Source organism: Brachypodium distachyon, chromosome 4, assembly GCF_000005505.3.
Source record: "Brachypodium distachyon strain Bd21 chromosome 4, Brachypodium_distachyon_v3.0, whole genome shotgun sequence".
Taxonomy (NCBI): Eukaryota; Viridiplantae; Streptophyta; class Magnoliopsida; order Poales; family Poaceae; genus Brachypodium; species Brachypodium distachyon.
Window position 1 is genome coordinate 17494388 of NC_016134.3, and position 13983 is coordinate 17508370.

At 43.8% G+C, this 13983-nt stretch overlaps 1 protein-coding gene across 2 annotated transcripts; it reads left to right on the top strand.

Moving 5' to 3' along the window:
- Positions 1-9757: 9757 nt before the first annotated feature.
- LOC100845844 (adagio-like protein 3) lies at positions 9758-13590 on the top strand. 2 transcript variants are annotated; one of them, XM_003577431.4, is made up of 2 exons: positions 9758-10163; positions 11693-13590. In XM_003577431.4, the coding sequence occupies exons 1-2, from the start codon at positions 9880-9882 to the stop codon at positions 13272-13274; spliced, it is 1866 nt and encodes a 621-aa protein (XP_003577479.1). In that variant the 5' UTR covers positions 9758-9879; the 3' UTR covers positions 13275-13590. The 2 variants fall into 2 exon arrangements, with proteins under 2 accessions (XP_003577479.1, XP_010237666.1); XM_010239364.3 differs by having other exon boundaries at positions 10024-10163; positions 11639-13590.
- The last annotated feature ends 393 nt before the right edge of the window (positions 13591-13983 follow it).

Sequence of the window (13983 nt, forward strand, 5' to 3'; positions counted from 1 at the left end):
TATAAGCAAATTCAATATGAGGTAAACATTCTTCCCACATTTTCAAGTTCTTCTTTAAAACAGCCCTAAGCATAGTAGATAATGTTCTATTAACAACTTCAGTTTGTCCATCTGTTTGGGGATGACATGTAGTACTAAAAAGCAGTTTAGTCCCCAACTTAGCCCATAAACATCTCCAAAAGTGGCTAAGAAATTTTGTGTCACGATCTGAAACTATAGTATTGGGCACACCATGCAAGCGAACAATTTCACGAAAGAATAAATCAGCAACATTTGTAGCATCATCGCTCTTATGACAAGGTATAAAATGTGCCATCTTAGAAAATCTATCAACAACAACAAATATGCTATCCCTCCCCTTCTTAGTTCGAGGCAATTCCAAAACAAAATCCATTGATATATCTTCCCAAGGAACATTAGGAACAGGGAGAGGCATATATAAACCATGAGGATTGAGTCGTGACTTAGCTTTTTGACATGTAGTGCAGCGAGCGATAAATCTCTCAACATCCCGTCTCATCCGAGGCCAAAAGAAATGATCAGCGAGCACATCTTCGGTCTTCTTCACGCCGAAGTGACCCATCAACCCTCCTCCATGTGCCTCCTGTAACAACAAAAGACGAACGGAGCTATCTGGGATGCATAGCTTGTTAGCACGTAACACAAATCCATCATTAATGACGAACTTGTTCCATGTTCTGCCCTCTTTACAATGCTGCAAAACATCCTTAAAATCTGCATCATGTTCATATTGTTCTTTTATAGTCTCCAATCCAAATATCCGAAAATCAAGCTGAGATAACAAGGTATAACGACGTGATAACGCATCAGCAATAACATTATCTTTACCCTTCTTATGTTTAATAACATACGGAAAAGACTCAATAAATTCAACCCATTTAGCATGACGACGGTTCAGCTTTGCTTGACTACGAATATGCTTCAAAGATTCATGATCAGAATGTATAACAAATTCTTTGGGCCATAAATAATGTTGCCATGTTTCTAAAGTCCGAACGAGAGCATATAATTCCTTATCATAAGTAGAATAATTCAGACTAGGCCCACTCAATTTTTTACTAAAGTATGCAACAGGTTTTCCATCTTGTAACAACACACCTCCTAAACCGATTCCACTAGCATCACACTCCAACTCAAAAGTCTTATTAAAATCAGGAAGTTGGAGTAAAGGAGCATGTGTCAACTTATCTTTCAATATGAGAAAAGCTTCTTCTTGTGCAGCGCCCCATACATATGGAACGTCCTTCTTTGTGAGCTCATTAAGCGGTGCAGCAAGGGTGCTGAAATCCTTTACAAAACGGCGATAAAACCCAGCGAGTCCAAGAAAGCTCCTCACTTGGGTGACCGTTGTTGGAGTTGGCCAGCTTTGAATAGCGTCGATCTTGGCCTTATCAACTTCTATGCCCTGTGGAGTGACAACATAGCCAAGAAACGAAACTCGATCAGTGCAAAAGGTGCACTTCTCAAGGTTACCAAACAAACGTGCATCTCTCAAAGCATCAAAAACAGCACGTAAATGATTCAAGTGGTCTTCTAAAGAGCTGCTGTAAATCAATATATCATCAAAATAAACCATCACAAATCGTCCTATGAAAGCACGTAAAACTTCGTTCATTAACCGCATGAAAGTGCTAGGTGCGTTAGTAAGACCGAAAGGCATGACTAACCACTCATATAGTCCAAACTTAGTTTTAAATGTTGTTTTCCATTCATCGCCTAATTTCATTCGAATTTGGTGGTAACCACTACGTAAATCAACTTTAGAGAACACGGTAGAGCCACTTAATTCATCTAACATATCATCAAGTCTAGGAATTGGGTGACGATAGCGAATAGTAATGTTATTAATAGCTCTACAATCTACACACATACGCCAAGAACCATCTTTCTTTGGTACCAAAATAACAGGAACAGCACAAGGACTAAGGGATTCACGAATATAACCTTTGTCGAGCAATTCTTGAACTTGTCGTTGAATCTCCTTCGTCTCCTCTGGATTGGTACGGTAGGGCGCACGGTTGGGCAGCGAAGCACCAGGAATTAAATCAATTTGATGTTCAATCCCTCGAATAGGTGGTAATCCTGGTGGTACGTCTTGTGGAAAGATGTCGGAATACTCCTGCAAAACGTGAGTAACAGCAGGGGGCAAAGAGGGAGGCATATCCTCAAATGAAAACAAAGCCTCTTTGCAAATGAATGCATAGCAAACAGAATTATTCGTATCTAACTCAGAAATATCGGATTTACTTGCAAGCAAGCATGCACCTTTCAATTTAATTTCATTAACATGTTTCGGTTCAGATTTGCTAGTAGACGTTTGGTGCTTAAATTCTTTAGCGACATTATGGTTCTCACTCTTATTCTTCTCTTTGCACTTTGCTCTACTAGCTCTAGCAAGATCATCTTTCACAATTTGTTCAGGAGTCATAGGTTTCAAACCAATTTTCTTACCAGCATGCATAAAAGAATAATGATTAGTTCTACCATGATGAACAGAATCTGTATCATATTGCCATGGACGACCGAGTAACATAGAACATGCTTGCATAGGTACCACATCACAATCCACAAAATCAGAATATGTACCAATAGTAAAGTGTGCACGGACTGTTCTAGTTACCTTGAGCTTACCGCTGTTGTTAAACCATTGAATGTAGTAAGGGTGGGGGTGCGGCCTGGTGGTAAGAACAAGTTTTTCCACCATCTCCGTGCTGGCCAAATTATTGCAACTTCCCCCATCTATGATGATACGAACAGCGCGCTCCTTGATGACCCCTTTTGTTTGGAACAAGTTATGCCGCTGATTTTGTTCGGCGTGGCTCATTTGGACGCTCAAGGTGCGTTGTGCAATCAAACTCAAGTACTGATCAGCGGCTTCAGCTCCCATTAACTCCTCGTCATGGTGGGCAGCGGGGTCTTCTTGCTCTTCCTCGGCAATGAGAGCATAGGTAGCTTCGTCAAAATCACTGGCTGAATCATATACTCCGTCTTCACGTATGATCATAACGCGTTTGGTTGGACAGTCCCGTTGAAAATGCCCGTATCCTTTGCACCTACGACATTGGTTATCTCCGGTCCGTCCGGTGGAAGCAACGGACGCTGCTGAACTTTGTGCAGAGGCAGCGGGTGTATTTCTTGTTGCTGCTGGTCCAACCTTTGCGGATGTAGGTGTAGAGGTACTTTGCTTGTTGGTGGAAGTAGTCGGAACAGCCGGACGTGTAGGGGGTGCAGCTGGGCGTGTGGAAGGGGCAGCGGGGCTGCGTGCTGCCCATGAGGAAGTACGACCTGCAGAAAAGTTGGTCCGCGCGTTCGCGTGTCGTCCCTGCACTTCCCTTTCAGCTTTGCAAGCAATGTGAAACAATCGATTGATAGAATTATACTCCTTATAATCAACAATGTCAGCAATTTCACAATTTAAACCACCAAAGAATCTAGCCATAGCAGCTTCCTCATTCTCAACTAAACCACAACGTAACATGTTCTTTTGCATTTCTTGATAATAATCTTGGACAGAATTACTACCTTGCCTTAATTGTTGTAGTTTCTTTAACAAGTCACGCGAATAGTATGAAGGAACATATCTAGCACGCATAATTCTTTTCAAATCATCCCATGTTGGTGGTATAGCGTTAGGATGTGCAATACAATACTCATGCCACCAAACAGAAGCAAAATCAGTAAACTCACTAGTAGCAGCCCTAACCCTCTTATTAGCAGGAAAATCATGGCAAGTAAATTTTTGACTCAATTCTAATTCCCATGTAAGGTAAGCATCAGGGTCATATTTTCCATCAAAAGGAGGAACCTTAAGTTTAATAGAATGCAGCAAGTCATGTTCCTCTCTGTGAGGTCGTGTCGATCCCATACCTCGGCGGTTGAAACGAGTTCGGCGATGATCACGGTCGTTGTGATGGTTTACGGCCCCGTCGTGTTCCGTATCCGCGGAGTAGTCGTCGTCGTTCTCCTCAACCTCGCTTGCGAAGGTACCGTTATTAGCGGTCCGCTGGTTGTGTGTATTGTTTCCTCCCGGTGTAGCGATGGTCGTTGCAGCAATTGCCGCCAGTTGCGTCATGATTTCTGCCAGAGAAGTACTAATGGTAGCAACAGAATTCTGTAAAGATGTTAGCTTGGTATTTGTTTCAATGTGCGCGCTCTCCAAGGTTCCAAGTCTCTCATTCGCAACCCGAACGTCCTCATCCAGCTCCTCGTTACGGAGCCTAAGCTTGCGATCAAAATGTGAAATAATGCCCTTTGTGCGTGGAGAGTGGCATTGTAAATCATCGTCAGAACCTGCCATCGTTAGGAGAAAATAAGAAACAAATCACAAGGAAAAGTCCCTATGCACTACTAGGATGTGGGGTTCCAAAGATCACTCCACTCAACTTTTAATCAAGTTCTTACTCGTTCTTACCCAGCAAACAGGAAGGTGATGGCCAGCGGCGAGAACAAGCCCTCCGAAGATTAGTGTATCGATGCCTCGAGGCAAACCAACCTAGGTGTAGAATCTGTGTAGCTTGGAGGCTTATGTGAGTAGCAAGGAAAAGCGAATAATCAAATCAGCAATGCAAAGTTGAAAATATGCTCAAAAATGCTAGTCCTAGTTGCTGGAGTCGACAAGAACGAATTACAGAAATTAACTAAGCCTAGATACTGAAAAAGGTAGAAAGGAAAGATCAAATGAAAGGTAAAACAAGTAAATCTCTGGGGAATATTTTTTTTCTCTTTTTTTTTCTTTTTTTTTTTGGCCTTCTGTTTGGCTTCTTATTCTTTTCTATTTGTTTTTCTTTTTTTTTGTTTATCCCCAGAAACTCACGCAAAAGAAGTTAAGACCGGAAAGCTGCACGTCGGTCTCTAGAAGAATAGCAAAGGCTGTAGTAAGGAAAACTCAGAAAAATATGATAAAATATGGGTTAGAAGCGTATCAAAACAAGCTTTCCAACAAGTGCAAGATCACTCGAAACGGAGGTCGGACGGTGGAGAAAACTGAGATATACTGCGCTGCCCCGGTGCCGTAAAACGGGTGCAGAAACTTTGGAGCTCGAAAAGTCCACCATAGAGGCCGAATTTTAGGGTCAAAGTGCAGGGCGATGCCCTGGATATTTCCTGATGCGCTTCGTCGTGCGCTTTCCAAAAAGTCCAAGAACGTTCAAATCCGAGTTGGTATGCAAAAGATACGTCCGTTTTACTGAACACGGGTCAAACCCACCCGAAACTAAAATTCTACTCGGACTCGGGTCCGAAACTGACTCGAACTCTTTCTCTTTTTTTTTCATTTTTTTTTCTTTCTTTCTTCCTTTTTTTTTCTTTCCCTTTTTTTTTTTTCACAACTTTCCGAACAACTTGATCTCTAAACAAACTTCGATCTATTATGAAACACTTTTCAAAAGCACTCTTGATTGGACTCGGACTCGAACTCGCGGCTGAAAACTATAACTTCCCGACTCGATGTAGGACTCGAAGAGGGACTCGGTGTAGGACTCGAAGAGGGACTCGGTGGAAGATATGGTGGCGGCGGAAGATTATGGCGGTGGTGTGGCAGGAAGTTTGGCGGCGGAAGATTGATGAAGGAAACCTGCGTCACACGAAGAACAAGAAAACCAAAAGCAAGTTCGATCTAGTAGAAAAAATCTGAAAAACGATCCAATCTAATCCAGCAACTCGACACGATTAATGCAGCAAAGATTCAACAATGCAAATACTAATGTGAAAATTGCAAGGCTCAGATTGGTTCTAGGACAAGGTAACTAATTCTAATTTTTGTTTGGCTTTTTCTGGACGATAGGTAAAAACAGATCTAAACTATGGATAAACTGGAAAAATCTCATCGAGCAACCTTAAGCTCTGATACCACGTGATAGCCTCGAGGGTGTCCCGATTTTTCGATGAGATACCTAATTATCGATTTGGTAGGAGGTGACGTTGACGATCCGACTACAACCTAAGAGGCAGCGCCTTAGCGATCGATACACCAACTCCAGAAGGTTATTGATCCCGCGGGGGCACGATCAACCTGACCACGAAGGTCTTTGTTCCTGCAAGCAATCGAAGAACAAGCAAGAACAAGATGAAAAGCAATCTGAAATTGCGAATAGGAGATATGAAGATTCACGAATCTGAATACTCAATATAGTTGGAGTCTTGATGACGGTAAAACAGGTGGTCTAACCGACACACGCGATTACACGAAAGTAGCAAAGGCTAAACTTTATCTAATCAAAACCCAAGGCTCCATGGGGGGGCTCATGGGGTATAAATAGGAGGGGAACTAGGTGGTTTTCGGACAGGCCCTTGAGGGACTCCGAAACGGCCTAGGAATCCTCCTAAAACACAACGAAAACATCTAAAAATTGGCTGGACCCTATTATATGGCTTTAGGCCCAATAAAACAAGGTTATAACCCTCATCTTTGGCCCATAGATACCCATTGGAGGGAGAATCCTCCACTTGGCCGAAATCCCATTGATGAAGAGGATGCGGCCTTCTTCTCATCTCTCGTTATGGCGGTTTCAGTGTTTTGAAATCATCACTTGAGCTAGCTCCCGCCACCTTGCTGCCACCTCCATGGTTTGCTGTCCAACGCTGATCCTTGAGGTGCAAGCTAGGTCCTTCATTCCTAAAACACATAAAAGAACCCATCTTAGGCAGCAGCATATTCTCATTAATATTAAATGAAGTATCGAGGAACGAAAGTACCTGATAATTTAGTTGTCGTGCACGAGCTCTAGTAATTGGTCCGTGTATCTCCGGTACTTGAGGTGTATGTGCTGTAGGGGCTGTGGTTGTATCATTAGTTGGGATGTCCTCATCATCTCTTCTTTGAGGTCTTTTCACTAGCAGCGTGTAACATCTGGAAAAATAGAACTAAACTCATTTTTGAGGGGGAAAGAGCTCGTTTTCAAAGCTGGGTGGTTAAGTTCAGATCTGATCTGTCTCTTCTTGGTTTCAGGGTACCTCAATCCCTTTTTTTTTAGAGAAAAGGCTTTTTTTTTGTCCCTCCTCAATCCCTATCTACCGCTTTTTTTATCTTTGATAGACCGCTTCTAAAATAACAGGGGCATGACCCCGATTACAAATTTGTAAATATGTAATTTGTAACTTTTATTATTTATATATATATATACCACAGTAGGATCCTCTCCTATTGTTTTTGGTCAAAAAAAATTATAGGTGAACCACTAAATGGGGTAATTGATGCCAACTCTGGCGGAACTACTCGGTGCAAATAGAATTTACTCAACAATCACATCGGTCATTATAACTAAGAACCACAACAAATAATGGTGTAGTCAATTTAGCCTACGTGGCAGTACAGTAATACTGACTCCATTTCTAAATAAAAAATGTTCTAAGTTTGTTCTAAGTCAAACTTCTTAAAATTTTACCAACTTTCTAGAAAATCTATCAATACCTATAACTCACAATTTATTTCATTTGATTCATCATCATATATATTTTCGTAATCTACTTTTTTTTTGAGGGAATGTACTTATTTTGTTATGGCAGATATCAGTACATTTTTCCTTAAGTTTGGTCAAACATTAAGAATTTTGCTGGCTTGGGACAAAACTTTACATCTTATGTTTTTTACTTTGATCTCATCGTTTCAAAACATATTGCGTGTACATTTTGAGATGTATGATTTGTGGACTGTTCTTCTAGGTACGAATCTAACCACACCAATTCTTATGCATGCACCGATTGACCGATCACTGATCCTTGCTCAAAGTTCTTTAAAAAAAATGGCCAGCAGTAAATTTTGATCTTCAGCACGATATATACGGCACGTGATGCGGATCGGTGCGGCAGTGGTACTACCCATGTGGCCATGTGGGCGGGTGTCACCGGAGCGGCAGAGCCAAAGGCAGAACGACTTACGTCGCAGCCGTGCTAACCACGGTCCACAACAGTATCGGTGCAACCGAGATCGTACGTTCGAGCGAGAGCAATTACTACAGGGGTTTCATTCCACTAGCAGCCGCAACGCAAATCGCGGCTTACGCCGGCACGTGGCCGGCTCTGGCGTCTCCACGTCTCCCAGGCACGTACGGACGGGTCGTTCCGTTTCCTCTCACGCTGCTCGACTGACTCGATGCAAGCTGACAGCGACCGGTGGCCGACAAGGCGGAAAGCAGCGAGACAACATTCCCGCGGCGCGGGGTGTGGGCGACGTGGTACGTGGCGCGCGAGGACCTGGGCCGGGAGATATTTTCTGGGTCTCGGGCGGGTCGAGGACGTGAAGAAGTCTGGAGATGGTGAGGGCAGCTATTTAAATATCTCGGTGGTCGAGGGACGGAAGACGGTTCTGTCCTCGGGGCCTCGGGTCAGTTTCAACGGGTTGTTGGATATTTTGTCGTGCCAGTAAATAGCGAAGATTCTCGGGACGTGGATTTTTGGCTCCGGGGTCCAGTGCTAAAAAAATTTAAAAAAATTGTAGTGTCAGTACAGATGTACAATAGCGTTATTATATATCTTCAGGTTTGTTATTTTTTCACAGACCACAAATCAATGTATCTTTATACGAAAATGTACAGATATGTAGTATACATATATATTAATACTGTAAAAAAATCAGATTTTTTTGAAACTGATTTTAATGAAGTTTGAACTATAGTGATCACTGGATCTCGGGAGTCAAAATGGTTTCCGCCGGCTTCTTAGGGTCTCGGACGCTCGCTTCGCCGGCCGCGCGCGTGTGTCAAACGGTAATTCCTTCGGCTCGAGCCTATGCTACTTGTTAATCGTAAGTTCTCTTACCAAACTTTCTAAACAGATGCATGCACATCCTACCATCTGAGGAGGTTTAGGAAAAAGAAATACCTCGATCAAATTTACCTGGCCGTTGTCATATCGATGCCATAATTTTGTTTGGATTATAGTTTTTTCAAACTTATATTTAGAGGTGTATCAGGGAGCCAAACTCAAGCAGCCAATAGTAAGGATGGCGACATTGGATCTAGGCATGGAATAATTCCGACTCTGACTATGATATTTTTCTGATTGGTGACGAGGCAATTCAACGATATTTCAGCCGTGGGCTCGAGCATTTTCAAGATTTGATGGTTGGAAAGCTATGACAAACCAGTGGTGTCTAGATACTTGTAAGCTCATATACCACTGCAATTAGCTATGCTAAACTTTAAGATCAAAATTAGTTATTTCCGTGTAAACACGTTTTACCAACTAAAAATGGTTAGTACATAGCGTGTGTAATAAAATTATATATGCGTGTGGCATGAGCAGGGAACATTTTACTTTTAGAAAACATAAATTGGAATGACTTTATTTATCTATTTTGAAAAGGGAATTACTTTATTCAGAAAAAGGTAGTTTTCCATTTCCTGAATGATTATTTTGCCATTTACCAAAATTGGCAAAAAAAACCTCAAAGTCCATGTTTTTTCTTATGTTGATACCTTGAGGCTGAGATATCGGTAGACCTTAATTTGTTTTTAGGAGAAATATCTCGGTTCCTGTTTTCTTTTTGAAAAATATCTCGGTATTCCTAGGTCGGCGCCAACTTTGGCTACCAGGCGAAGGAAACCAAGGTGCGCCGTTGGATGCCGCCCAGTGGCCCACCCGCACCGTCTCCTGGCGTCACGGGCCCACGTGCAGCTCGGCAGCATCAGGCGCCGCGGCAGCGGCACCGAGCGCGAGATATTTTGTGGCGAAACCGGTAATTAACCACCAACCTCGTGCCCCTTCTCCCCCGCGCCGCGCGCCCATAAAACAACTACTCTGCTAAGCGGAGGAAAATATCTTCCCACCTCTTCTTCTGCATCGGCGGCAGCAGCATCATCTCCGTCTCCAACCCACCCACGCACGAGCACCGGCGAGAGAGAGAGAAGGCTAGTGAGAGGCATGTTTGACGCCGCGGATCACGGCGCCGTGGTAGCGGTGAAGCGGATGAGGCTCTGCGCTGCTGCGGAGGATATGGGGATGGAGGTGGACGGGGAGGAGGAAGAGGAGGAGGAAGAAGAGGGGTGGGCGTGGGGGGCGCCGGCGGCGGGCCCGGCGGGGGAGCAAAGGGCGGCGGCGATCGTGGTGGCGGACGCGGTGGAGCCCGACTTCCCCGTCATCTACGTCAACGCCGCCTTCGAGGCTGCCACGGGGTACCGCGCGCACGAGGTCCTCGGCCGGAACTGGTGAGCTCTCGAGCCTCCTGTGCTCGTCTTGTCTGCTCTGCTTTGTTCTTCTACGCTTTTTTGGGTGTGCCCCCGGATGTTGGAAATGGAATGCTTGTTGTTTGAGGCTTGAATTGCGTGCTCGGAAGTTCGGGTGGCTAGTTTGGAATGGCTGTTGGTTTGTGAGTATATGCCGTTCCGCCTAAAAATTAGGATTTTAATTTGCATACGTGCAACTCCGTTTCCGATTTCATGATCCACCACTCTGTCTTTGCAGTTTGTGTCCATAATACTAGTGGCAAAGACACATACGTACTTCCCGATTTGAACTGTTGGGTATCTCGTTTGATTGGACGGTTCTTGCATTTAGCATATTGTGCCGCTTGAACCGAAGTGAGAGAAACGTGCGGCCGATAAACTAGGTGAGGGAACCGGGCAGATGAGATCTGCTTTGGATCTGTTCATGGTATAAACATATTCATTAACGATTGAATGGGTTGGTACTGGTAGCACAAAAAATTGCATGCGGTGAAGTCTTAAAGACTGATGGCGAAATGCTCACATATTCTTTCTGTTTTTGCTGAGCCGTTCCGTTTCTAGTGGGTAGAGGGTGAGGAAGGCATGGATGGAGCCGTTTCTGGTTCTCTTCCTGGTACTTCTGTGCACTCTCGCTCTACTAGTGTCGGCCACTTGCACGTAAAAAGAGCATGATGCAATAATAGAACTCAAAACATATTTGGCATACAAAATGTGCATGTATCCATAGATGTCTGTAGCATCTGGGCACATGAATTTGCAACAGGGCGAGGGGTAGTTTTACCAGTACTATCTTTCAGGAGGAGGGCTGTAGCAATTTAGTACATGTTAGTGAGTTGGTATTCCATTGTGGCATCATCTCAGTCAGTGGCCTTATCACTGTTGGTTGTTTCATATTATCTATAGCAGGCTGGCAGTATTCGTACCTGCAAATTGGCTTTATAATCGGATTATGAGATTTGTTATAGAAAATTGATTGAACTGTTTACATCTATAAGAAGTTAAATTCTTGGATAGCTCAGGCCATACAAGTAATTGCAAACATCTTATTTCTTCACTATTACAGAAGTTATCATTTTATAAAATTTAGTCTCTGTTTTGATAAGAGTAGTTTTGATTTTCAACAATGTTGGACCTAAATTTCACATTTACAAGAATGTAAAACAAATATCACTGTTAACTTTGAGTCTCATGCTTATTAATGTTGGCTTAAGATCGATGGCATCCATACAAAAGCAAAAGAAAATATGCTAACTAGTTATTGTTCCAGCCTGGCTATTGAACAAATGTATGTTCTCTATGTTTGATCTGCTATGACAGTTATTTACCACTGACATTAGTTATTAAATTATTATCTTCTTTTATCTTTACCTTATTTTTGTTATCATTTTTCACTTGTACCAACTATCGAACTGTAGCATACTTGCTTCAAGCTAACAATTCAATGACATATTTGACAGAGGGCCTAGCGAAGCTTCTCACATTACTCTGTTGACTCAAAACTTTATTTTCAGCCGATTCCTACAATTTCGGGACCCACGTGCCCAAAGACGGCATCCCCTTGTCGATCCAATGGTTGTTTCAGAGATGCGGCGATGCCTCAATGATGGGATCGAGTTTGAAGGTGAGCTACTGAATTTCCGGAAAGATGGTGCTCCACTGAACAACAGGCTGAGGCTCATTCCAATGCATGGAGATGATGGCTCTATGACACATATTATTGCGATCCAGCTGTTCTCTGATGCTAACATCGATCTCAGCAACATATCGTACCCAGTGTATAAGCAACAGTCCAACCGGAGGCCCAGCATTCAAGATATGAACCCCGCTTCTCACGAGCATACTACTAAAATCCAATGTTCAGACTACTGCGGTATCTTCCAACTCTCAGATGAAGTTCTAGCTCACAACATCTTATCTCGCCTGTCACCGAGAGATGTAGCATCCATTGGATCAGTCTGCACCAGAATGCATCAGTTGACCAAGAATGACCATCTGAGAAAAATGGTCTGCCAAAACGCGTGGGGAAGAGATGTCACTGTCAGGCTTGAGATGAGCACCAAGATGTTAGGATGGGGTCGTCTTGCGAGAGAGTTGACAACCCTTGAGGCAGCATCATGGAGGAAGTTCACAGTTGGAGGACGGGTTGAGCCATCCCGGTGCAACTTCAGTGCCTGTGCTGTTGGCAACCGCCTTGTCCTGTTTGGAGGGGAGGGTGTCAACATGCAGCCTATGGATGACACCTTTGTGCTTAACTTGGATGCGGCAAAGCCAGAATGGCGCCGTGTCAAGGTTTCTGCCTCCCCACCTGGCCGTTGGGGGCACACACTCACATGGCTAAATGGCTCATGGCTGGTAGTGTTTGGAGGCTGTGGACAGCAGGGTTTGCTTAACGATGTCTTTGTCCTTGACCTTGATGCTCAGCAGCCCACTTGGAGGGAGGTTACAAGCGATGGGCCACCATTGCCACGGTCTTGGCACAGTTCATGCACGCTGGATGGTTCAAAACTTCTTGTGTCAGGTGGGTGTGCCGAGTCCGGTGTGCTTCTAAGTGACACATTCCTACTTGACCTGGCAAAGGAAAAACCAGCATGGAAGGAGATCCCAACATCCTGGTCATCCCGCCTTGGCCACACCATGTCTGTTTATGGTAAGAGTAAACTATTTATGTTTGGTGGAATGGCAAAGAGTGGCTCGCTCCGGCTGCGCTCCAGTGATGCCTACACAATGGATGTTGGTGAAAAGAACCCACAATGGAGGCAGTTGGCGACAACTGGGTTTCCAAGTGTCGGTCCACCACCAAGGCTTGATCATGTAACCGTGACCCTGCCCTGTGGAAGGATCATCATATTTGGTGGCTCAATTGCTGGGCTGCACTCACCTGCCGAGCTGTTCTTGCTTGACCCAGCAGAAGAAAAACCGACATGGAGGATTCTGAATGTCCCTGGTCAGCCGCCGAAGTTCGCTTGGGGGCATAGTACCTGTGTGGTTGGTGGCACCAGGGTCTTGGTTCTTGGTGGACACACTGGAGAGGAGTGGATTCTGAATGAGCTCCATGAGCTTTGCCTTGCAAGCAGGCCTGACGAAGATTCCTGATTCTACCCATGCTGGGTGCAGAATTCATATGATTTTAGATCTCATGGTTCATTTTATCTGCATTGTTGCCCTTTTGTATACAACAATTAGTGCAAAGAGTCAAAAAAAAAGTGTTAGTGGTAGAAAGCTTAGTATACTTGGGGTTCTCATAGAGATGCCATCATATCAGTAGAGCTGGGATTCTGATAGTATAGATATGAAAGTCTATTTGTAGGTTGTAAATGCATGTACTGATGATGCCTCCATCTTGTATGCGCTCATTTATATGTATCATTATGCTGTTTCAGTTAGTGAGTTATTCTACTAATTGATGTTAGATGAATGTGTCCTGGAGACTCGCAATACTGTTGCTTAATTGGGTCAAATAACAATCTCTTCAGCGTACATTCAAACCCCTGACCTGCAAGCTCCGAAGGTCTACGGTCGTATTAACTTTCGTTAGGATAATTATCGATGTACCACCGCTGTAGTGTATAATTGTCACACCACAGTTGCAAGCATGGCACTTACTATAATAAATTGCAATGAGGTTAAATAGGTTTAACTAAGTTCAAATGTCTCGCCCAATCGGAAGTCGGATGGATAAGCCAGAAATCCCAAGAGAATTCCTCTCACGATCAGCGTGTCAGCATTGGCGAGTATCTTCATGGGTCATGGGCTCATGGCACATTCGATGGTCCTGCAAAACATTGCCCCCCTCAAACAAATC